The 23,943-nt window shown below is 40.3% G+C and overlaps 1 protein-coding gene across 1 annotated transcript in view; it reads left to right on the forward strand.

Moving 5' to 3' along the window:
• TRIM44 (tripartite motif containing 44) overlaps positions 1-23,943 on the forward strand; it is a 174,642-nt gene that overhangs the window by 72,188 nt on the left and 78,511 nt on the right. Inside the window, exon 4 of the mRNA XM_012552572.2 lies at positions 6,622-6,641. Within this exon, the coding sequence (XP_012408026.1) occupies positions 6,622-6,641 (20 nt within the window). The remainder of the gene's footprint in view (positions 1-6,621; positions 6,642-23,943) is intronic.

Here is a 23,943-nt window from a genome sequence, read left to right on the forward strand (position 1 = left end):
AATGACTTGATCACAGCAAATTTGAAAACTTGTTTGGGCAGCAGTAGAAAGTACATCCTATAGAGGGAATAGACTGGAGGCAGGAGAAGCAAGCGGTCAGGGGCTGTTCGAAGTGTCTAGACAAGATGTTCAAAAGGAAGTAAGAAACAGGACTGGAGTCTGGGCCAGAGGTAGGAAATGCAGATATAGATTTGAGAATCATCTCTGTAGGAGTGATAATTGAAACCATGAAAGTAGATGAGATCACCAAAGGAGATAGTTGTAAAGAGAGAAAAGAAAAGGACCTGGGAATAGAGGGTTCAGGGGAAAACCCATCATTTTAAAGGGGCAGGAGGAAATTCTCAAAAGAGATAGAGAAGGAAAAAGAAATAGGAGGGAGACCATGAATCTCATGGAAACTTAGGTAGAAGAAAGGTACTGAATAAATAGTAGTCATCTAATAAAAGAGGGGTGAATTCTTTGGGTCCCTGTTTGTAGTTCGCTGGATAAATTTATGAAACATATCTGCTAGATCTCTGAAAAAAATGAAGGGAAAATGTTTGTTGGTGGTGATTTCTGAGGACATGGAAGATTAGTACATCTGAAATATTAACATCCACTTTCCTTGTCTACAGAAAATTTGACAAGGGCATATGATATAGCAGAAAGGATTTAAATAATGCAGGGAAAAATTCAATTCAACAAGGATTTTTCCCACTTCCTTTTGCTTACTTATTCATTTTTCTAATTTTTATTATCATTAGTAGTATTATTTTTTAATTTATTTCATTATTTCCCAATTAATTTTTTTAAAAAGAACATTTCTTTTAAAAATTTAGTTTCAAATATTTTTCCTCCTCTCTCTCTTCCTTGAGAAAGCAAACAATATATAAATTAGACATGTGATGTCATGCAAAACATATTTCCATGTTGACCAAGAAAACACATACACATGTGTACATGCACAATACACACGGAAAATCGAGAACAATAAAGAAAGTGAAAAAGTATGCTGGGATCTGCACTCAGAGTTCATTAATTCTCTCTTTGGAAACAGGAATTGTAGATTCTCTTGCCAATATTCTGTCCATTTTCCATCCATCCACATATTACCCAGTGTAGCCAAATGTGACTGTGCATCCCTCCATGTCCGGCAGAATGATGGTGGTCCTAGAAAGTGTGGTAGCCTTTAGATGTCTAAAGGCCCTAGAGCTAGTAGGACTTGAGTTTCTGTCATGTGCCATTTTCCTTCCTATGCCCTCATAGCTACTCTGGGTCTCTTTTGATGGCTGTTCATTCTCCTTCCTTCTCTTAAATATAGGCTATCAGTTTTTCCTATCCTAGTTCCCTTCTTCCCCCTTCTTTTTCTCTTTGTGCTTTCTCCCTTGGACCTAGAAGGGAATTTAGAGATGATCTAATTCAACTCTTTAGTCTTACAAATGAGGAACCTGAAGCCTAGAAAGAGCAGTAACTTGCTTAAAAATGACATCAGGAGGAGTTCTTTTTAGCAAACAAACACCAGAAACACATGGAAATCAAGTAAAGTTTTGTGGCTCCTCCTTGACCCTTTCTGCAAAAGTCATTATTGATAAGTTCCCAAGAAAATGGAAATGCCTATCCGTAAATAGGATTTGTTCTATCTACACAAGGAAATTTCTCTAAAGTATCTGCTGTTCTCCATGGCTACTACATGCTTAAACAACCCACGTGATTTAAAACTTGTGTTGAATTTTAATGACATCATTGATAGTCAGGTAGTTTGTAGGTGATGTAAGAGCCTCTTGCTAAATGAGTCCTCCATAAGGTATTCCGTTAAAATTTGAAGGAAGCTTCTAAGCAATCAATGAATCAATAATTAAACACCTATTGTATACTGAGACGAAATGGGGTGTAGTGGATAAAGTATTGGACTTGGAATGTGGAAGCCCAGAGCCCCAAGTCTCCCTTATAACACATCTGGCTATTGGATACGGGGCAGATCAGTTATCTGGATCAATTGTGTCAAAGTAGGAACCGAGTGGCCAAGCCACACATGAGGATTCCTATGGGTCACATATTGCCTCAGAAGCCCACAGATTAATATTTTCTATTTTTTATTGTATTTTTGCTTATTTTATTTCAAATTATGGCTTAATCTAGTTCTGGCTACACTCAGGAATATTGCAGGCTGACGTGGCGCCGGGCAGTGTGTTTAGTACCTTTTCTAGAAGACTCTCTAAAACTCTTCAGCTGCAAACAAGGAGCCAGTTTGCATTACTAAAAAGCATTTCTGTAGCCGAGAGTTCCCTGTATCAGAGAAGTCACAGGTATAGTCTGTTGAGATTGTTCCTGGTAACTAACTACCCGTCTAGTGGCCTCTTTCCACTCTAATTTCCAGCTTGCCAACTATTTATAGTGTTAAAGAGAAGAGTTTGGGAATTGTTTGTTTTCTGAGTGAGCTGTTCTTTTGGTTTTAGACCTGAATTCTGTTAGGAAAAAGCCCAGCCTTTGTTTTTTTTTTTTTTTAATCCTTGGTGAACCACCCACATTTGGGGGAGGGAATAGGGGAAGAAACATGCTTTCTTCAGACCCACTCATCTAGTGTAGCCCAGATGGAGGAAATGAAGGATGCTTTGTCACCCACCCAAGCGGATGGGTGAGCTCCTCCAGGGGAAGACTGGAGAGCTAGATGAAAAATCTCTCTCAGGAAAGGATCCCAAGGGGAAAAGTCATGTAATCACTTTGGAGCCCCAGGAGAATCTGATGTGATAATTGAAAGTACTAAGAGTGGACTGCTGGAAGAAATAATAACCACAGTTTGAAAGGGTTTTTTTTAAGTGATAGAGAAAGAGAATATTTTATAGAAATGTTTCCTTTTTTCTTTAAACTCTGGTCTTTGCAACTTTAGTCTTGCAAAAGACTAAAAGGTTATCTAGTTTATATTCTCCCTGAAAGTAGCATCCCTTGTTTTTTTTTTTTTACTTATTAAAATTTCTCCAATTAGGAAAGTGTATATTCTTTCATTTCCATCTTCTTCCCCACCTAGCACTGAAAACGAAAAAGTAAACCTTTGCAACAAATATTCAGTCAAGCAAAAATAAATCCCTACATTGGCCATGTCCAAAAAATCTATCTCATTTTATACCCTGAGACCATTACCCAGACCTAACCAGGAGTCACCAGGCTTTGCTTAAACATCTTCAGTGGAGGAGAACTTAGTAGTACTTTATGACAGGGTTCTAATTGTTAGGAAAGCTAAAGTCCAGTGTCTCTCATCTCACCTTCTGGAGTCAACAAATCTGATCTCCCTGCAGATAATCAGACAACTATCATGTCCCCATCAAGTCTTGCCTTTCCTCTCTTCCTTTCTTTTCCCTTCCCTTCTTTTCTTTTCTTTTCCCTTTCTTTCTCTTCCCTTCCCTTCCTTTCCCTTCCCTTCTCTTCCCTTTCCTTCCCTTCCCTTCCCTTCCCTTTCCTTTCTTTTCATTCCCTTCCCTTCCCTGTTCCCTTCCCTTCCCTTCCCTTTCCTTTCTTTTCATTCCCTTCCCTTCCCTGTTCCCTTCCCTTCCCTTCCCAGTTCTCTTCCTTCCCTTCACTTCTATTTCCAGTTCCTTTCTCTTCCCAGTTCCCTTCCCTTCCCTTCACTTCTATTTCCAGTTCCCTTCCCTTCCCCTTTTCCTTCTCTTCCTATCCCTTGTTCCTTCCCTTCCTTTCTATTCTCTTCTCCCCTTTCCTTTCCTTCCCTTTTCTTCTCTTCCCCTTCCCTTCCTTAACTGGTCTCATTTTTCTTAGCATCTTGAGTCATCTACCTCCAGATATATTCCATTTTGTTAATAGTCTTCTTCAAATATGGCACCTGGAGACAACCCATTACTCCAGATATGATATGATTAGAAGAGAAGATTTCACAGAAATACAAAGTGTCAGAGACTGGAAGAGACCTCAGAAACCTTCTAGCCTGACTCATTCAACATCCCTAATAATAAGGAATCATTTACCCATCATATGAAAACCTCTCCCAGGAAGACCCCTCCTTATTGATCCCGCCAGACTACGGTGAATTTATCTGCTCCCTCACATTGGACACTTTGCTTCTTTTAAAAAAGGGAGCAGACCGTGTTTAACATATATTGGATTATTTGCCATTTAGGGCAGGGGGTGGGGGCAAGGGAGGGGAAAATATTTGGAACACAAGGTGTGAATGTTGAAAATTTCAGGGATGAATGTTGAAAATTATCTATGAATATGTTTTGAAAATAAAATGCTCTAATTAAAAAATAAAAAGGGAGCAGAGCATAGTAGAAAGAACACTGTGGTTGGAGCCTCCATATTCTGGGCAAGTCACTTCCACTTTTTTCATCTGTAAAATGGGGCTGTATGGGCAGTACCTACCACAAGGGGCATAGTGAATAGAGACTTGGCCCTGGATTCAGAGACCTGAGTTCAAATGTAGCCTCAGATACTTATCAGCTATATGACTCTGGACGTCATCTCAAGTTTGTCTCCCTCGATGTCCTGAATTGTAAAGTGGGAATAATAGTAGCACCTACCGGCCAGCGTTGTTGCAAAGATCAAATAAGATAATCTTTATAAAGTGCTTAGCTGGTACATAGAAGGCACTAAATAAATGCTAACCACTGTTACGTAGCCTTTGAGACACTTAAATATGAGAATAATGTCAAGTGCTTTGTAAACTTTCAAGCCCTGTACAAATGTCAGTTATCATTTTAATGAACGTGGGCCAAGATGATGTTAGCATTTACAGAGTAGCATCCTTAGCTCTTGCTTGAGCTTCTCCCAGATCCCGATTCTATTTTAACTAATAGTTGTTTCTATGCATGACTTCTCTCCCGGATCAAACACAACATATAATTTCATCTTTGTACCCATAATGCTTACCGCATTCTTTGTTTACAGTGGATACTTGGACTTTTTTTTTAACTGAATTGAATTTTTAAAAAATGTTTTCTCTTCTGATAGAATATAAAATCTTAAATCAAGGAAAGCAGGAGTAATATTTGATTTTATCTTTGTATCCCTAATGCATTCTTTGTATACAGTAGGCACTTAATCTTTTTAAACTGAATTGAATGTTTTAAATTGTTTCTCCTGGTAGAATATCAACTCTTTGAGGGTGGAACCTACTTCAGTTTGAGTTTTTCTGTAGTATATAACATAATGCCTGGGACATAGTAGGTGTTTAATAAATGCTTACTGATTAAACTAAATTGGACTGGATTGGCTTGGATTGAATTAAATTCTGATTTTGAAATAATGGAATCTTAGGCTTGGAAGGGACATTTGCAATCACCTAATCCTGCTATTCTTACTCTATAATCAGAGGGGGTGGGAGTACAGTGGGTAGAACCCTAAGTTAAAGACAAGAAGACCTGAGTTCAAATCCACCCTGAGACATTTACTAGCAGCAATCTTAGACAAATCATTATGCCTCAGTTTCTTCATCCACAAAATGGGATTGATAATAATAGCAACTGTCTCTCAGGGTTGTTGTAAGGACAAAATGAGAAAATGTTTATACAATACTAGCAAACCCGAAAGCACCATATATAAATGTTATTATTTGCTCAGCCATAAAATGAGAGGGGCTGGACTCTAAGGTGTCTCCCAGCTTTAAATCTCTCTTGGAAGAGCAAATGATAAATAACAATTCTTGTAGGATCCAGTACTTCACTTAGGCTAGAACCCAGATTTCTCTAGGTCTGTTTCAATGGCTTCTGCTTTTTCTTAGGGAGTTGATCCCTTGGAGTTTGGAGAGAAATCCTAGACAGGGAAGGGAATGAATCTCTGAGAAGAACAGCTGGCTGCTCTTGCTGTTGGCCAACCACGTCAGGTCTATTGTTCCTGGGCATCTTTAAACTCCATGAGCTGCTGAAATGACAAGGCACAAACTGGCATTTAGTGCCATTTCCTCCCGGGCTCTCTGCTAGGTCTGGCCATTCAGTCAATCAATCCACAAATACTTATAATAGTGCCTGCGACGTGCCGGCACCATGCTAAGTGATAGTTCCAACTCTCAAGGAGTTCACAGTTTAATGGGGGGAGACAATATATAAGCATCCATGGACAAACAAGATTTATCTTGAATAAATTAGAGATAATCAACAGTGGGAAGGCAGCAGCTTTAAGGGGAATGAGGAAAGGTTTCCTGTGGAAGAAGGGGTTTTAGCTGGGACTTGAGGGAAACCCGGAGGCAGAGATGGAGAGGGAGAGCATTCTGTGCATGAGAACCAAGGAAAATATCTGGAGTCAGGAGATGGAATTTCTCATGTAAGGAACATCTAGGAGGCCATGTCCCTAGACAAGAGAGTAAATTGGGGGTGGAATGGCTGCTTAAGGAGTAAGCTGATTTTGGAAAGATGGGAAGGAGCCAGATTTTGAGCAGGTCAGACATCTTAATTAGCCTTTCCCTCAGTCCCCTGAACACTGCACTGGATATTTTTGATATATTAGGTGTCTTCTCACTCTCTTATACTAAAAGAAGTCCATGTTACAGAGTCTGGCACATAGTAGGTACCTAATAAACAATGATTGATTGATAGTGGGGAGGAGGGATGCAATGGAGAGGGAGAGAAGAATAAAACAGAAATATGTTTCTTGCTGCAATTCTGACCCTGCCGGTGTTTCTTTCTGTTTCTCTTTCAGATCAGAGATGAAGAATTCAGGTAGGAACATATATATATATATTTTTTTTTTTCTTTTTATAGTCTCTTCCTTCTGGAGAGCTGAGGTGCAGTGACATCTGAGGCCTCTTAATGCCCCATGAAATGTGGACATCCTAGAAAAGGCACAGAAATGGAATCACCAACCTAAGCCCTGGGCTTTAAAAATCTTATTTCCTAAGAATTCATCTCCCTTCCCACTCACATCAGTCCACTCCTCGTGCCCTTCAAGGAAAGGCAGATTTAAAAGTAGGCCAGAGGGTAACTTGGTTCTATTTTTCTGCACATTGTCTGTGCCTTGTGAAGTATGGCAGACACCAAATTTAAATTATAATTAACTTATCTGATGGCCTGAACAGAATTAATCTCTGCATTGTTACTTGGGGTATGGGAGTAGATTGTTTCACTAATGAGCTGCTGAGTCTATATTCTTTATTTTGGACCCGCTACATGTTTGAGTCGGATTCATTACACCTAGGAAATAATGTGTTGAGTAAGTATGAAAAAGGACATTTGTACAAGGGAGAAGATGCTTAGCCAAGCCTGAATCCCACCTCTGTGGGCTGGATCAAAAAAGTAGGCATTTAATTAGGGGGAAGCAATATGTCGTCCTGGGAAGAAGGTTTACCTGCTCCTGTGTCTTGGCTTGTGGGGCTGGGTTAAAAAGGGGCATTTAGTGCATCATGGTACAGTGTGCCATGGTTTGGAGTCAGAAGACCTGAGTTCATTATATTACATAAATGACTCTGAGCGAATCATTCAAATGAGGAGTTTGTGACTTCAAAAGCCCTGGATGTCACTAGATCTCACTATGTCAGCTTTGTAGGCATTGGGGTCCCTAATTTCCTTCTGACTCACTTGATTTAAGATCAGGGAGTAAACACAGGACCCAAGACCCTACAGTGATGGTATTAACCAAGCAGAGGGTACTTGTTTGGGCCAAATGCCATGTGTTCTCCAGATGGTCCCAGCCACCTCCAAGGCTCATAAACTGTTAGGGCTGGAAGGGACCATAGTCTCTTCAGACATTCAAACTGGGGATAAGACTAGAGAAAGGTAATGTCTGTAAACTATTTTTAATAAAAATTCTAATAATTATTTTAATAAAATTGATTTTCTTTGTAATGCTAAGTATTTAATGCATTTAAAACATGATTTTAAGGAGTCCAAAATTTTGTCAGACTGCCAAAGGGGTCCAAGATTAAAAAACAAACACCCCCCCCCAGGGATGAATAAATAAAGAACCCTTAGATTAGAGCAGGTCAATACACAATTATCTTATAGAACATAACAGTGGGAGTGTTGTTGTACTTAGCTTTCAGCTCATCATGTGGTTGCCTTAAAAAATGATTTTTAGGGCCTTATATGACCTGCAGACTGGATGGTCCCCACCCTTGGACTAGAGGATCTTTAAGACCAAGAAAGGGCAAATAATTTGCTTATGGTTAATGCTAAAGCCTAAATTGAAGAAGATAAGGATGTAAAATTAATAATAATAATAATAATAAATTAACAATTAAGTATCTTTGAATAGCTTTCTTTTTTTTCTTTTTTTATTTAATAGCCTTTTATTTACAAGTTATATGTATGGGTAACTTTACAGCATTAACAATTGCCAAACCTCTTGTTCCAATTTTTCACTTCTTACCCCCCACCCCCTCCCCCAGATGGCAGGATGACCAGTAGATGTTAAATATATTAAAATATAAATTAAATACACAATAAGTATACATGACCAAACCGTTATTTTGCTGTACAGAAAGAATCAGACTCTGAAATATTGTACAATTAGCCTGTGAAGGAAATTTGAATAGCTTTCAGATCACTTTCTCATATATTATGTGATTTGAGCCTTATAAGTCTGTGAGGTAGGCTGGGCATTGAATTTCAGGACAGTTGCCATAAGCTAGAGAGCATCTAGGGGAGGACAAATCATGACACTGAAGGCTTCTCTAGTCCATATCTTATGAGAATTAGTTGAAAAGCCTGGAAATGTTTATTCTGAGGAAGAGAACTCTACATATGATCTTGGATAAGTTACTTTTCCACCTCCTCTGGGCCTTAATTTGCTTTTCTGTAAAATGAAGGGGTTGGCTTGGATTAAATGGCTTCTAAGGAATTTTCCTGCCCTAGATCTATGATCCTTCAATTGTTCTTTCTTTGATTTGAGAATCTCCATGAGATTCTGTTCTCAGAAAGCACACTTACTTATCTCTTCTCTAGAACCGTCATTGATTTTTCCATTAATGAGAATTCAACTTCCTTTTTTGTAATCTGTTCATTTACATAGTTGTAGTCATTTTGTGTTGATCTCTTGATTCTGCTTAGGGCAGTCTCCATCAGTTTGCACAAACCTTCTTCCTCTTGTTATTTCTTCCTGTTAGATAATATCCCATTAAACTGATGTGTCATATTTTTTTTTCAGCCATTCCTTAATTAGTGGATACTGTCTTTTGGTTCCAGATTTTTTTTTTAAATACAACAAAGAATACTGTTCTGATTTTTTTGGAGGGAAAGGGTATACATTGAATATTTTTTTCTGTCTTTGAGTTCCTTGTATATTCCAGCAAACAAGATCACAGGGTCAAAGGGTATGAACATTATAGTCCCTGGTCTTTCTTCATTCCAAAATTAATATTCATAATGGTTGGATTAAATCACAAATAATATAAAATATTAGAGTGTTTTTCTTCCCTCATCCTCTTTTTACCATTCTTCTGCAATCTTCGCCTACTTGCAGGGCCTGAGATGAAACCTCAGAATTTTTTAATTTGCATATTTCATACTATTAATGATTTGGAGCATGTTTTCAAGAGGTTGTTTGTAGTTTGAAATTCTTTTATTCATATTCTTTAATGATTTATCATCTCTTGGGAAAATGGCTCTTGGAGTTGTACATTTGTGTCCATTCCCTTTATTTTTTGGATATCACATGTTTATTAGTGATATTTGTTATACATATTTTCTCTACTTTACTGTTCCTTTTATTTTTGTCTTTTTATCATAGGCAAAATCTTCTAATTTTAGTGTAATTATATATGTATATGTATATATGTGTTTGTATGTATAAAAACTCCTCTATTCTTTGCTTAGTTAAGAATTTTTTCTGTAGTGTGAAAGGAAAATCGATCTTTTTATCTATTTTTTTTCCAATGCTATGACCTTTAAATTCAGTCACATAGCCATTTTGAGTTCATTGTTGTATTGAAGTAAGATTGTGGTCTTTTCAGTTTTCCTAGTATTCTCATTAAAAAGGGAGTTCATTTCCTTTTACCCTTATTGTTCAAACAATAGACCACTGGTTTCAGTTGCTTATGTTTTTTGCCTTCCAGCACAGACACATATTAATTTTTATTTTTTGACTAATTGATTGATTTCTTATTTATTGACAGTGTTATCTACTGATATCCATGGGTCTACTTTTATGTTTTTTAGCTAGTGTCAAATAGGGTTGATAACCACTGCTTTCTATTGTAGTCTGAGGCTTCAGAGTGCTATTCCTTCCCTAATTTCTTCATTTTGCAGATGAGGAAACTAAGATCTAGTAAATTTAAGAGAATTATCTTAAACTGAGATTAAAAAATCAATTATACAAATATAAAATGGCAGAGAAGGTAGGCACAAAGTCTGAGACTAGGGAAGTGATTATTGTTCAGTCATTTTTTTAATCATTTTTGACTCTTTCTGATCTCATTTGGGATTTTCCTGGCAAAGATAGTGGAATGGTTTGCCATTTCTTTCACAAGCTCATTTTATCGATGAGGAAACAGAGGCAAACAGGGTGAAATGACTTGGCCAGCGTCACACAGCTAGTTGGTGTCTGAGAACAGATTTGAACTTGGTTCTAGTTCTAGCACTCTATGCATCCACTAGGAAGGTGATAGTCTCACTCTGTTCTGTCCTGGAGCATTTCATCCAATTTTGAACAGCATATCTTTTTTATTAAGGCTTTTTATTGACAGAACATATGCATGGGTAATTTTTCAACATTGTCCTTTGCAATCACTTCTGTTCCAACTTTTTCCTTCCCTCCCTCTACCCCCTCCCCTAGATGGCAGGTAGTCCCATACATGTTAAACATGTTAAAAGTATATCTTAAATACAATATATGGTACAGCATATTTTAGAAAAGACATTATTAAAGTAGATGGCCAAGATGGTAGAAGACCTTGAGGAGATCCAGCATAGGAGGATCAAATTAAAAGATTAGTGACTATGTAGCCTGGGGAGGAGAGGAGTTAGGAGGGACTTGATGACTCCCATCTGGCCCTTGGATGGTTTTCCTCCCATGGATGGACAATTAGAGCCGTGCTATTTGTCCCCATGGTTAAAAAACAAAAACTAAAGCAATGAGTACATTTTGGCATAATATTAGGAAAAACTCCCTAGCAATCAGATAGGGGTTTAATTGTTTGGGAAACTCCCAGGGAGGACCAATGCAAGCCACTAACTCCTCTGCATTTTATAGCCTTAGGTGTCTGAGAGGTTAAATAACTTGCCTAAGATTCATAATCAGTATGTGGCAGATCATTCTGGCTCCAGAACCAGCTCTTTACCTTCCAGAATTACAGCTGTCCAAGACGGGGCGGATTGCCTTGAAAGTCACAGAATCATTAGAAGTCATCTAAACCAGAGCTTTTTGAAATTTTCCACTCATAGCCACTTTTTGTCAGAAAAATTTTTATGTGACTCCACGTATATAGGTATGGAAAATAGGTTTACAAATCAAACTTTTACTGATGATGATTCATAAATTTGTGATCCTCATATTCAGTTATAAGACCGATATAAGGTCACAAACCACAGTTTAAGAAACAGGAATCTAGTCTCTCCCTAGTCTACCGCCTGCTCTGCCCTCTTTGTTTACAGAATAGGTAAACTGAGGCCAGAAAAATTATTTGCTCAAGATAACTAGAGGTAATAAATGAAAGGGCCTAAATGTTTATATAACCAGTATAATGATTTGATTTATGTAATATGATCATTTATGTTTGTGGATCATGAAAACCAGTATGATTTTATATCTTCAAAAAGTTAATCAGACAATTTTTTTTCTATTAAAATCATATGCCAGGTTCTATTCTAGGAAAAACAAAAACAAAAAAACAAATCGAAGGAACTCACCTGCTATTAGTGAAGATGTTTACATAGAAATATATACATGGAACTGATTGTTTAAAATAAATACTGGATATTTAGGGGAGGGAGGGTACTAGGAGCTGGGAAGATCAGGAAAGGTTTCATGGGAAAGGTGGTATATGATGTGAGTTTTGAAGGATAGAAGAGAATACTTGAAGAGAACATATTCCAAGAATGATGGCTCCTGAGGAGAAAGGGAGACTGGTGACTTTACACAGCCCTCTCTCACTTAGATCTAATTCACTTGCAAGTCATGATCTCACCTTCCTGATGTCATGGTCCTTCCTTTTGGAGAATGAAGGACAAACAATGAACAATGATGGCATTTATGGTGATTTGCTATATTTGATAACATAGATGAATGATGGCTGATTGGAGATATTATGGAGGCAATCATTTTTTTTCAGGTGTGGGTTGGACTAGTTATGCATCAAGACCCCTTCTATCTAAGATCCTCTGATGCCATGACTCACTAGACTAAAGGAACATGACTCCATGTTATTTGGACATACACACACACACACACACATATAGTCACATGTAGGTACGTGAATACATATATATATATAGATAGATAGATAGATAGATATACATAATGAAGGCTGTAGTCTTAAGTGTCTTAAGGGGAGACTCCTACTGAGAATACAGAGAGTCATCAATTTTTCTTCTCAACCTGTAAATTTCTTTTTGTTGTTGTTTTTTTTTTTTTAATTTTTGTTTTTGTTTTAGTTTTTTCACTGAAGCAGTTGAGGTTAAGTGATTTGGGAGTCACACAGCTAGGAAGTGTTAAGTGTTTGAGACAAGATTTGAACTCAGATCTTCCTGACTAAAGGGCTGATGCTCAATCCGCTGCACCAGGTAGTTGCTCCCAACCTGTAAATTTGTACATCTTGAATCGAATTTGCCGGTATTGAACCACCATTTGGCTCAGCCTTCCCTAATGAATAAATACTTCGGGCAGGCTGTCGCTATTCTCCATCCCGACAAGCCAACAGGAGTCCATTCCAAAGTCTTTTGCATGGTTGGCAATCCTGCATTGGGGGTTGTGATGGGAAGGAGCCAGAGAGGATAAATAGGTCTCTCTTCATGAGGGAGAGGCTGGAAATGGAATTGTTCTCCCTTTCTAATTCTGTTTGGGTAATTAATACCAGCCCAACTCATATCCATTGTGTTCTGGCCAGACAATATGGGAGCAACCCCATGAACAAAAAAAGCAAGAGCTGGGAGTTAGACAGCCCTGAAAATAGCAGAGACTCAGGAAAATGCCTCTTAAGTCTAAACCATCTGGCCAATAATCCACCATTTTTCCCCTCCCATCCTCCTGCTTCATAGATAATTCTGACTAACAGCTGCAATCTCTTTGCTGAACCCTGGGCTCTAGGAGCCATTTGAACTAAAGTGTCTAGACATCGTCCCCATTATTCCAGGATCTTAAGATCATAGGGACCTTCCAGGTCATTGAGTCCAACCTGTTCGTTTTTACAGAAGAGACGCCGAAGCCTGGGCTGGTGAACGATCTGGCCAAGCTTACACAGATAGGATTGTGGATTGTAGATTTCTCTGTGGGAGAGACATAACTAGCATGGGGAATGCTGACAGGGTTAGCCGTCCTTAAGTAGCATGGAAACAACAGAATTCAGTATTCAGTGGAATAATTAGCTAAAACTGGAAGCTGAGTATTAGTATTAGTATTAGGCTGAGGTAGACTTCTTCCCCCTCCCTCCCTCTGACAGTTCCAGTTGTTTTGATCACTTGCCACTGGACCCAGATGGTTCTGGAGGGAAAAATGAGGCAGGTGACCTTGTCCAGCCCTCCCTTATTTAAATACAATTCATTTCCAGATCATGGCATCACCTCCCTGGTGTTATGTTCCTCTTAGAGAAGGAAGGGCAAACAATGACAGTCTCTCCAGATTTGTGCCTCCTTAGCACAAGACAAGGTTGTGCATTCCCCACCTAGAGCTCACTTTTCACCTATTGTCCTGAGTGAAATATCTGGCATTCACTTAGGGAACAAAAATGCTTCACTCTGGCTCTGGGAACTTATAAATATTTTAAGCAAGGCCATCCGCAGCCCTTGAATGGAAACTCTGACCCCATTCCTCTAGGCTGGAGTCAGGAGAACTGGATTCTCCTCCCCGGATGACCTAATTCCCCTAGGAAAGTCATTTCTTCCCCTCTTGTCTGTCAACCCAAAAGGGATATTTCTCCCATCTGCTTGTCTCCTTGGGGTGCCACAGAGGATAAGCCCCAGTGATACATGTAAGAGCCCAGTTGTGCAGAAGCATCAGTGATGGACTCCCAGGCAATCATCAAGACTAGCTCCTTCCTAAGAAAAGAGCTGTCTCTTGTCTCCCCACCTCACTGCCTCCTCTCCCCCACCCCCTGCCACATACAATATCTCATACATTGAAAAAATTCTCAGAGGGAAGACATGGAGGCTTAAACGGCCAGAGGATGTCTATTACCCAGCGCTTAGTCATCTTTTCCTGCAGTTGGGGATGGGGATTTTTAAAGCTCAGGGTGATTTTTTTTTCTCTTAAGATTTTTTTTCTCTTAAGAACATTAAAAAGGGGGAGAAAACCAATTTGCACTTTGGGGAACAATTTTCTGTCTTCACTCTTCTATTATGGGAGATCCTGTGTTCACTCTCTGGGAGACCTTCTTTTTGCTGAAGCCTGCTGAGAAGTAATATAAATTGGAGGAGAGGGGGAGGCAGCTCTGATGTACATCAGCTGCTTCAAAAAGTCCTGTGAAGTGGGAGGGGGCACCATGGAAGAGACAGACGCTCCAAAAGCTCCTTGGTTCCGAGGGGCCGGAGCAGTTTTTGAAGCAGATTTGCAGAGAGAGGGGTATGTATTTATTTGTACTGGATATGGGTCCCCCCTCCACTTTATTGCAAGGTGAATGCACAGGATAGTTTTTAAAAGCACCCTGTGCATTTTAAAAATAGTAACCGCCATACATTGGACTTCCAGAGCATTTTTTTCTTAAAAGCTCCCTCTTATTCAGAAATAAGAAAGTAGCTTTACTATCAGTGTGAGCCTGACCCATGCTGATTCTGTGATCAAAGAGGAAGCTTGTTCTAAAGGTGGAGAAGCTTCAAGGGGAATCAGGAAACTTCAGTTCTGTTATGGACAGTCATTGACCTGCTCTACAACATGGAATAAATCACTTGACTCTTTATACTGCTATGTCAAAATGTGCCATTTACCTGTCTCATAGGAATACACTGATCAAGCAGTGGATCAACAGGCATTTATTAAGACTCTGTGCCAGGTTAGGAAGAAAGAAAGGAAGGAAGGGGAAAAGGAGGGGAGGGAGAGAAGGAAGAAGCGAAATGGAGGGAAGAAAAAAGAAAGGCATTTATTAAGTATCATTATTAAGTATATATTATATGATTAATAATAGCATCTATATAATACCTACTATATATTATGCATTGTGCTATATGCTTTACAAATAGCATCTCATTTGATACTCACAAGTCTGTGAAATAGGTATTATTATTCCTATTTTACATTTAAGAAAACTAAGACAAATAGAGGATAGCTAACTTGCCAGGACGCATGGCTAGTTAATGTTTGAGGCCAGATTCCTGACTCCAGGCCCAACCCTTTATTCACCTAGCTACAGGAAGGAAAGAAGGAAGGAAGGAAGGAAGGAAGGAAGGAAGGAAGGAAGGAAGGAAGGAAGGAAGGAAGGAAGGAAGGAAGAAGGAAAGAAAGAAAGAGAGAGAAAGAAAGAAAGAAATGAAATGAAGAAAGAAGGAAAGAAAGAAGAAAGAAGGAAAGAAAGAAAAGGAAAGAAGGAAGAAAGGAAGGAAGGAAGGAGAGAGAGAGAGAGGGAGGGAGGGAGCGAAGGAGGAAGGAAGGAAGGAAGAAAGGAAAGAAGGAAGGAAGAAAGGAAAGAAGGCAGGAAGGGAGGGAGGGAAGAAAAAGAAAGAAAAGAAGGAAGAGGAAGAGAAAGGGAGGGAAAAGGAAGAAGGAAGGAAGAGGATAAGAGAAGGAAGAAAAGAGAAGAAGGAAAGAAAGAAGAAATAGGAAAAAGGAAGAGAAGAAAGGAGGTAAAGAAAGAAAAAAAGCTGCTTACATTGTTTGTTACCTTAGGCACCTTTATAATCTTTTTGTCTCAGTTTCCTTATCTGTAAAATGAAAGATGGATTAGATCAAAGAAATCAAGTATGCAGCTTATGCCATTCAGTCCCCAACACTCCCCAGTGGGACTAGAGCCAGATTAAAATGAAATTTTAAAATATTTAACAAAATAAATAAAACTATGTTAAACAAGTCATTATATGGCTCATAGGGATCCTTCTGTGCAGTTCAGTGGCCCCCATTTCTATTTGGATTTCTCCTCACTTATTTAAATGATCTGAAAACCCAGAACAAGCTACTTAAATTCTACAGGCCACCATTTTCTCATCTATAAAATGAGGGGTTTAGGTTCCACAGCTTCTGAGGTCACTCCCAGATGGAAATCCCATAATCTTATGATCCTTCATTGAACAGATGGGAAAATTTTTTGAATGTTTTAAACAAAACAGCAAGTGGAGATGGGGCTGGGGCTGTCTATAAGGATAATTTCCATAAACCTTAGTTTTTTTTTTTTTTAACCTCGTGGCTTATAATTCATTTAAAAACAATTTGGAACTATGGCGTGACCCGTTTATTTTATCTCAAACCATAAAACATGCATGCTTAGTTTTGAATTTATCTTCCCTTTGTGTCAGTGCCTTAGTTTGTGGGGACTGGGGCCCGACTGAGTCAGCAGGATGCCTGAGCTTCCTTTGTCTTTCCATGATTGCAGATTCATTGTTCAGTTGTTGGATTATCCCCATTTCACTGGGCTTAGCGGGACGCCAGGGCCAAACAGCTCGATGGGATGCTGTGAAATGGACAGGATGAGATCAGAGCTGTTTGTCATTCTCTCTCCAAGATGCATGTTGGTCTCTTGTATAAAGAGACCCTCATCTTCCACATCTTCTATGTACAGAGCATGGGCTATATTTTGATTTTAGTGGCTGTTGATTTTTTTCCCCTCCCATCCTCCCTTGGGCCAGATGAAAAGTAGAGATGGACGGTGTTTCTTCCTCAATGCCCGTCTTCGACAAAATCTAGCTATCTTCCTAATGGAATTGATTTTCAGATTTTTGCCTTGCATCAGTCACAACTTAATTGTGTTCCATGAGCTTTCAGGCATAGTCTCTCCAGTTTCCTGTATCTTCCCACTGCTGTAAACATAAATTAGGTATGGTTTGTATTCAAACACGTCTGCCTCCATGTTCTCGGTTGTTAATCCCAGGTGAGAGCCCCCATGGTGGCCATCATGGGCCATCCCATGTGATTGTTTAAAAATATATATTGATGCATTTTCTTTTTATGCAACAAATAGCCTCCCTGCAAAATACAACTCCCATCATCTCCAACAGTTTGTCCACAATGAATGAAAGTAGACCTGGGGATCATTCTGGATTTAGACAGAGGGTTTAAATCTCAGCTCTGATGTCCACTCATGTGACTCTGGGCAATTCGACCCTTCCCTGACTCACCAGTAGAGGGAATAAGATAAAAGTAAGTTATCACATTATTTAATCTCTATAGGCTTCAGTTTCCTTAGCTGTAAAAATGAGAGTTTTGAATTCGATGGACCCATTCTATTGATAAATTTATGATTTTATGATTCTGTGAACAGAAAGGAGGGCTGTGTCCCCCTGTGTAAGATCAGGCAAGTCCTTGAACCTTTCTAGGGTCTCAGTTTCCTCATCTTTCAAAATCCTATCTATAAAAATTGGACTCAGCAACCTTCAAATTAATTCTATGATCCATTAGTATGGTGTTGATATAGTTCATTGTACTAGATAGCTTTGTTACCTTTCCCAGTTACTTAACAGACTAATCCTTGGGTCTGTTCTTCTCTTGATTCTTCCCTTCAGCTTGGAATCACTTAACAGAAGTCCTCATGTTTCTCTGAATTCTTTATACACATCATTCCTTCAGGCAGAGTTATGGAGATCCCGTTGCATGCAGCTTCCATTGGGAAGGCATACAGTTTGTCTTCCAGTGTTTTGTTACATCAAATAATGCTTCGAGGAGCATTTTTATACATTCAGGTCTTTTTATTCCAGCCATCACTAACCTAATAGAGATATAGCCCCCAGAACAAAATCTCTGAGTCAAACGACTTAAGCATTTTGAGTAACTTTTCTTGCATGATTCCAGATTGTTTTCCTGAATGGATGAACCGATTCTCAGCTACACCAGCGATAAATTTGGGTGTTTCCGATTTAAATGGCTTCACTAAGTTAACTCCAGCATTGAAGATTTCTTATCTGAAAGACCAAAGATGCTAATCTGTCTTCCAACCAGGCCAGCCCTCTGGGGTTGTCCATCCTGGCTAGAGGGCAGATGGTACAAAAGGGTATAGTCTAGCTGCTAAAGGTCAGCTGACAACAGAAGGCTCAAAAATTATTTCCTCAACATTCTGCCAGATTTCTCCAAAGCTACAAGGTTTCTAGGAAAGAGAAGTGCAGACAATATGTCTCAGCTAGGATGGAACAACGGGTAATTATTATGAGAGTCAGAGTGTCTTGGTGGAGTGTTGCATGTGGAATAAAAATCTAAATTCAAATCTCCCTTCAGACATTTTATTAGCTTTGTAACCCAGAGAAAGTGTTCCAACCTGTCTGAGATTTAGTTTCCTCATCTGTAAAGTGAGGTGAATAGATTGAATGATTAAATAATGTCTAAAGTTTTTTTTTCCTACATCTAAATTTGTAATCTTAGGACCTTGTAGAATCTAGATAAAGCATTTACCAAGTGTTTGCTGTTTTCCAGACATTGTGCTAAGCACTGGCTATACAAATTCCAGTAAAAACATAACCCCTTCCTGTCCTCAGGGAGCTTACATTCTAACAGCTGAGGCCGGATTTGAACTCATCGTGTGTCCAGACCCCTATCCACTGCACCACTAAAGCAGTGACTCTTGGTCCAGTGCTTTATTCATAACCCTCCCTAACTATCCCATACTGCTCTGGAAGATAGGATTGTTCTAACCCATCCAAGCTCAAATCTAAAAAGGAAGGTGGCATGAAAGGGCCTGGAGAACAAGGAGTAAGAAAAAAGTCTCAATGGAGACCCTGCGGACCATGGTGGACATTATAGAATACGTGCTTCATTTCAGGTCTTGCTACTCTGAGTATCGGTTTTTCCACACTCCCATTCAAAAAGGGATTTATTCTTGGAGGTGCAATGCCCTATAGGAATAGATGGGAGGAGGGAAGGGTCCTTTTTGACATTAGAAATAATCTAGATTGTCTCCAGGGGATAGAATCATATTTTCTTGCTGCCTTTTTAGAGGGGGACCGAGCCCACCCCTGCATTATTAACTCCACATTGGTGTAGTGTGGCCCATGGGTAGAGAAGGGGGATGGAGTCAGACACTGCTCTTTTCCAGCTCTTTCTGGTTATATAACAGAGAACATGTCCTTCTCCTTCACACTTTCCCTAGCTTTACACACATGGAGATGAACATATTCCCCTGAGATTTAAGTATTCAAGGAACACGAGCTGCAATGGAAATAGTTTCTTCCTGGGGGTTTCCTCTTTTGATGGAAAAAAACTCTTCTGAAGAAGAACATGACTTTTTAAAACCATCTTTCCCCCAAGTGGGCTTTATATGGATTTTTGTTGTCATTTTAAAATTTTTAACTTGGGCAGGTTGGTGGCACAGTGGGCAGAGCCCTGGACTTGATTTCAAATCCAGACTCAGCCATGTGACCCTGAGTAAGCCATTTAAACTATTTACCTCAGTTTTCTCATTTGTAAAAGTGAGGTTAATAATAGCACCTATCTCCTAGGGTTTTTTTGTGAAGATCAAATTATTTAACATAAAGAAAGTGCTTTGCAAAACTTAGGTTTCTATATCATTATAATTGCTACTATTAATATTACTATTATTACACTGCCTATCAAATGTTGTCATCATTTATTTATTTATTATTACTGCGTTTAACACAGTGTAGGTCACATAGTGCTTAATAAATCTCTGTTGACTAACTGTACCATTCCCTTCCCCCAATCAGAACCGTTTCTAGTAATAAAAAAGAAAATAGCAATAAAGTAATAAAGAATCTAGTAATAAAGAAAAACAAAACCATAGAGAAGGAGACTGTATCCTACGTTCCGTACCTCTGGTTCCCTACCTCTGTAACGGAGAGGAGAGAAGGAAGTCTCCTCAGGTCTCTCCAGGTCCAAGGTTGCTTATTATAATTAAAAAAAAATTAAATGACTTTCACCTTTCATCTTTGTGTTTCACCTCATTCTCCTATCATGATTTTCTTTCCTCTGAATCAGTTCTTATCTCTTCATTATTTGTTTCTTAGGATGCAATCACATTTTATTATTTTTTTCTACAAATCAACACCATGCATTTATTGCGTACCTATTATGTGCCAAGTTCTTGTGAGGATATAAAGAGAAAACTGAAACAGATCTTCCTCAAGGAGTTTACCTCCTAATTGGGGAGACCATCATTAATCAAAGGGCAGTTTTTAGCTTGTTTGATTCATATTTTAATAATAATAAAATGTATCATTTGTAAGACTTTAAAATTTGCAAAACACTCCTTAAATGCCATCTTCTCAGATCCTCACTCACAACCTCCCTGAGTATTATTATCCCCATTTTACAGATGAGAAAATTGAGAGGTCCAGTGATTTGCCCAGTAATATCTGAGGTACTCATACTTGTTCACTGCTCTCTCCACTCTACCATTTAATTGTTTCCAAATATGACAGTTTGGACTTGAAAAAATATAGTTTTCATGTTTCAAAAGGAAGAAATGCCTAAATATCAGCATTGATATGTGTTCCTAAGTTTCAAGAGTGTTTTTTTCCCTTTTTCTTTAAGTCTAGTAGCAATTTTATGCTTTTAAAATGGTGAAGACCAAAAAAAGGAGGTTAGGGCAGGGGATTCAAGACAGACTCCATCCAGAGACCAAGAAGTGGTCCTAAAATGGGATCTGGACCTCTCTGGGGAAGCTGAGACTAAATTCTCCTTTTTATTTTCCCTCTTCCCAGATGTTTCCCCCATAGGAAGGGAGGGTGATAGAGTTTGGTGAGTCCTTCCCTGTTCATTTTCTTTCTTAAAGTGTCATCTTTCATAAAATAAGCTAAGTCTGATGTCTTTGGTTGTACGCCCACTGTTTGGGCCATAAAGTCCAATTATGTTGCTCATCTGTTTTTTATTCTTAGAGGAACTTGTTGGCATTTCCAGCACCCGCTCCCTTCCCATCATCGAGAGGCAGCCCAAAGGTCAATGATTCCATTTCCCCAGCAGGCTTTCAAGGGTCTTTCCTCTCCCTTGCGTGCCCCAGCTGCCGGGAAAGGGCTCACCTCCGATTCTGAGACCAGCAGCAGAAATGGGTTCCAGGTGCCAAGGAGTACCTGCTCATTTGTTTTCCTTCAGGATGCTAGGTACAAAGCTGAACCATTAACCTCTGGTAGCCTTAAAGCAATAGCACCCGGATGTTAACAGTATCACTATTTAAAAGGAGACTGGAAAGTTGGAAGAGAGATGAGCTTGGAAGGTTGGAGGGGGGATACTGATGCTTTGAATTAACACGGGGCCAGTGCAGTGCAAAGCAAATCTTAAGTTAATGGGCTTGTACTCCATGCCATTAAAATTTTTAACCCAAGTGGTTACAGTTTTGCAGGAGAGACAACCCTTTTGCCAACAGGTGGGGTTTTCAACGGAAAAATAAAATAGTTTGCTTGTAAATAATCCCCATTTCCCTCTTCCATTTTTCCATTTAAAGGGATAGGAGGTTAAACACTGAGGGAAAACAGACTGTGTAGAAACAGCTGGAAGCGCTGCAGCCATTGTATTTATTTCTCAGTTGGCCCAGGCAGCTGTCCTAAGTCTGCATCCATTTGGGTCAATTTGACTGAAAAGCTTTCAGATTGGGTTTGGACAGCTAAAATGGATTCTCTGGCCCCATCATTCAGTTCCTAAATGAGGCCAGACAAGCTTTGGCTAAGAGGAGAATCCATCAGCCTTGTGGTGTTCCTCCCCATCACCTGGTCGGCTTCAAGAGAACCTCCCACCATTCTATTGGGGCTGGACTCAGAGAATCGGTCTTAGGATCAAGATTGTAGAGTGGGGAGAAAACTCAATGGTCTCAGTCCAATGGCTTCATTTTCCAGGTGAAGCATCTAGGGAATTAAGTATCCATTTCAAAGATTACACAGGAAGCAGGTCTGGGCTTGAAAACCAGCTTTTGCTTCTTACTTTGGACAAGTCACTTGGAGCCTCAGTTTTATTGATCAGGAAAATAAGCCAGTTCAGGGCAGGGAGGTGGTGCAGTGGATAGAGCACCAGCTCTGGAGTCAGGAGGACTGAGTTCAAATGTGGCTTCGGACACTTAGCATTTACTAGCTGTGTGACCCGGGCAAGTGACAACCCCAATTGCTTTGCCAAAAGAAAGAGTCAGCTTTAAATCAATGATCCTATCAACTTTTTATTCTTTTTTCTATTGTCCTTAGATCAATTACTGAGCATTTATGAAGCACCTACTATTTGCAGGGCAGGAATACAACAAAAAATTCAGTAATGCCTACTCAGAGGAGCTTACCATGATGGGGAGTGGTGGGAACCCTCTACCTCCTCCCCTCTGCCTCTTAGAAACCTGTGTTCAAGGCTCAGCCTAGGTGCCACCTCCTCCAGGGAGTCCTCCCCTTCTCCCCCTGTTCTGGCCTCTAGCCCCAAGGCACTTTGTATTTATTTCCATTTGATAGACAACCTTGAGTTCATGACACATGAGCAAATGAGCTCTATTTAGCCTGTCGAAGACTCAGAAGGAGCCATTTTTAAGCATTTTAAAAGCTTTCCTGTTTATGTGTTGGGGGGGGGGGGAGGTGGTTGGAACTGTTCTGTTTGACATTGGAAGGGAGAAGCAGGAAGCAGGGCGTGGGTAGAAGTTGCAAAGGGGCAAATTAAGGCTTGATGTTAGGAAAAACTTCTAATAATTAGAGTTGTCTCAAGTCTCAAGAAGTGGCGGGTTCCTGCCCCTTGCGAGGATTCAAGAAGAGCTGGCTCGACAGGTGTGTTGCGGTGAGGACTCCTGTGTGTGGGGGGGACTAAATGGACACTGAGGTCCCTCCCGACCCCCCAATTCCGTGAGTCATGCTGTATTCCACACCCTTTCCCTCCCGGGAGAAAGTAAGCTTCTTGAGGACAGGACCCGTCTGGTAGATTGCTTAATAATGGACTATTTACTGATGACTGGGAAGGCTGCGGGAGCAGTAGCTGAAAAATCCTAATTTACCGGGCACAGCCTGTAAGCGGGGCTCGGGGGCGGGACAGGCAGCCCCGATCCCACCGCCCCAGAGTTTTTATGGGGAAACAAGCTAGCTGGCTTCTTCTGCTTTGTTTGTTGTTGTTTTTTTTTCCCCTGTGATTTGTTATTGAGAACAAAGCCTCTGATGTCAAAGTGTGCTTGGCCGGTAAGCCAGGGAGGCCTGGGAGAGGGGATTCTCTTCCCCAGCCACGTAAAGGCGGCGCCCGCTCCATCACCGCACCTCCTCGGAAAGTGCCGCTGCTCACCCAGTGGCAGGTGCGGGCCAGCGGTTGTCATGGCAACGGCAGGAGAGGCAAGCGCTTAATTCCAGAACTGATAATTAACTGGGGGCGGAGGGATAATTGGAGCGGGAGGGGAGCGCGGCAATTACCGGCAAACAGGGCAGATGAAGGCGCGGGGCACAGATGCTGCCGGCCCGGCGGTGGGCCCTCGTCTCTGCTGGGGAGTTGGGATCGCGGGGAACAAAGGGCTGGGCCCCGCCAACCGCCGCCCCTTTTGGGGAGCGCACCTGGTTCGAGAGGGAAGGGGCAGGGGACCGGAGGAGTCAGCCTGCTCGGGTGACCGCGAACTCTGCCAGCAGCAGGAGTCACTCCGGGAGGTCCGGCACGCCCCCCCCCTCCCAAGATGTCAGAGGAGAGGAGAGAAAAAGGGAGGAGAGGAGAGGAAAGAGAGAAGGGAAGAGGAGAAGGGAGGAGAGGAAGGGGAAAAGAGAAGACTGGGAAAAAGAGGAGCGGAGGGAGGAGAAGAAAGGAGAGAAGGGAAAAGGAGAGGGGAGAAAAAGAACTGGGAAAAGAGGAGAAAAAGAGAGG

The sequence above is a fragment of the Sarcophilus harrisii genome, chromosome 6, assembly GCF_902635505.1.
Source record: "Sarcophilus harrisii chromosome 6, mSarHar1.11, whole genome shotgun sequence".
Taxonomy (NCBI): domain Eukaryota; kingdom Metazoa; phylum Chordata; class Mammalia; order Dasyuromorphia; family Dasyuridae; genus Sarcophilus; species Sarcophilus harrisii.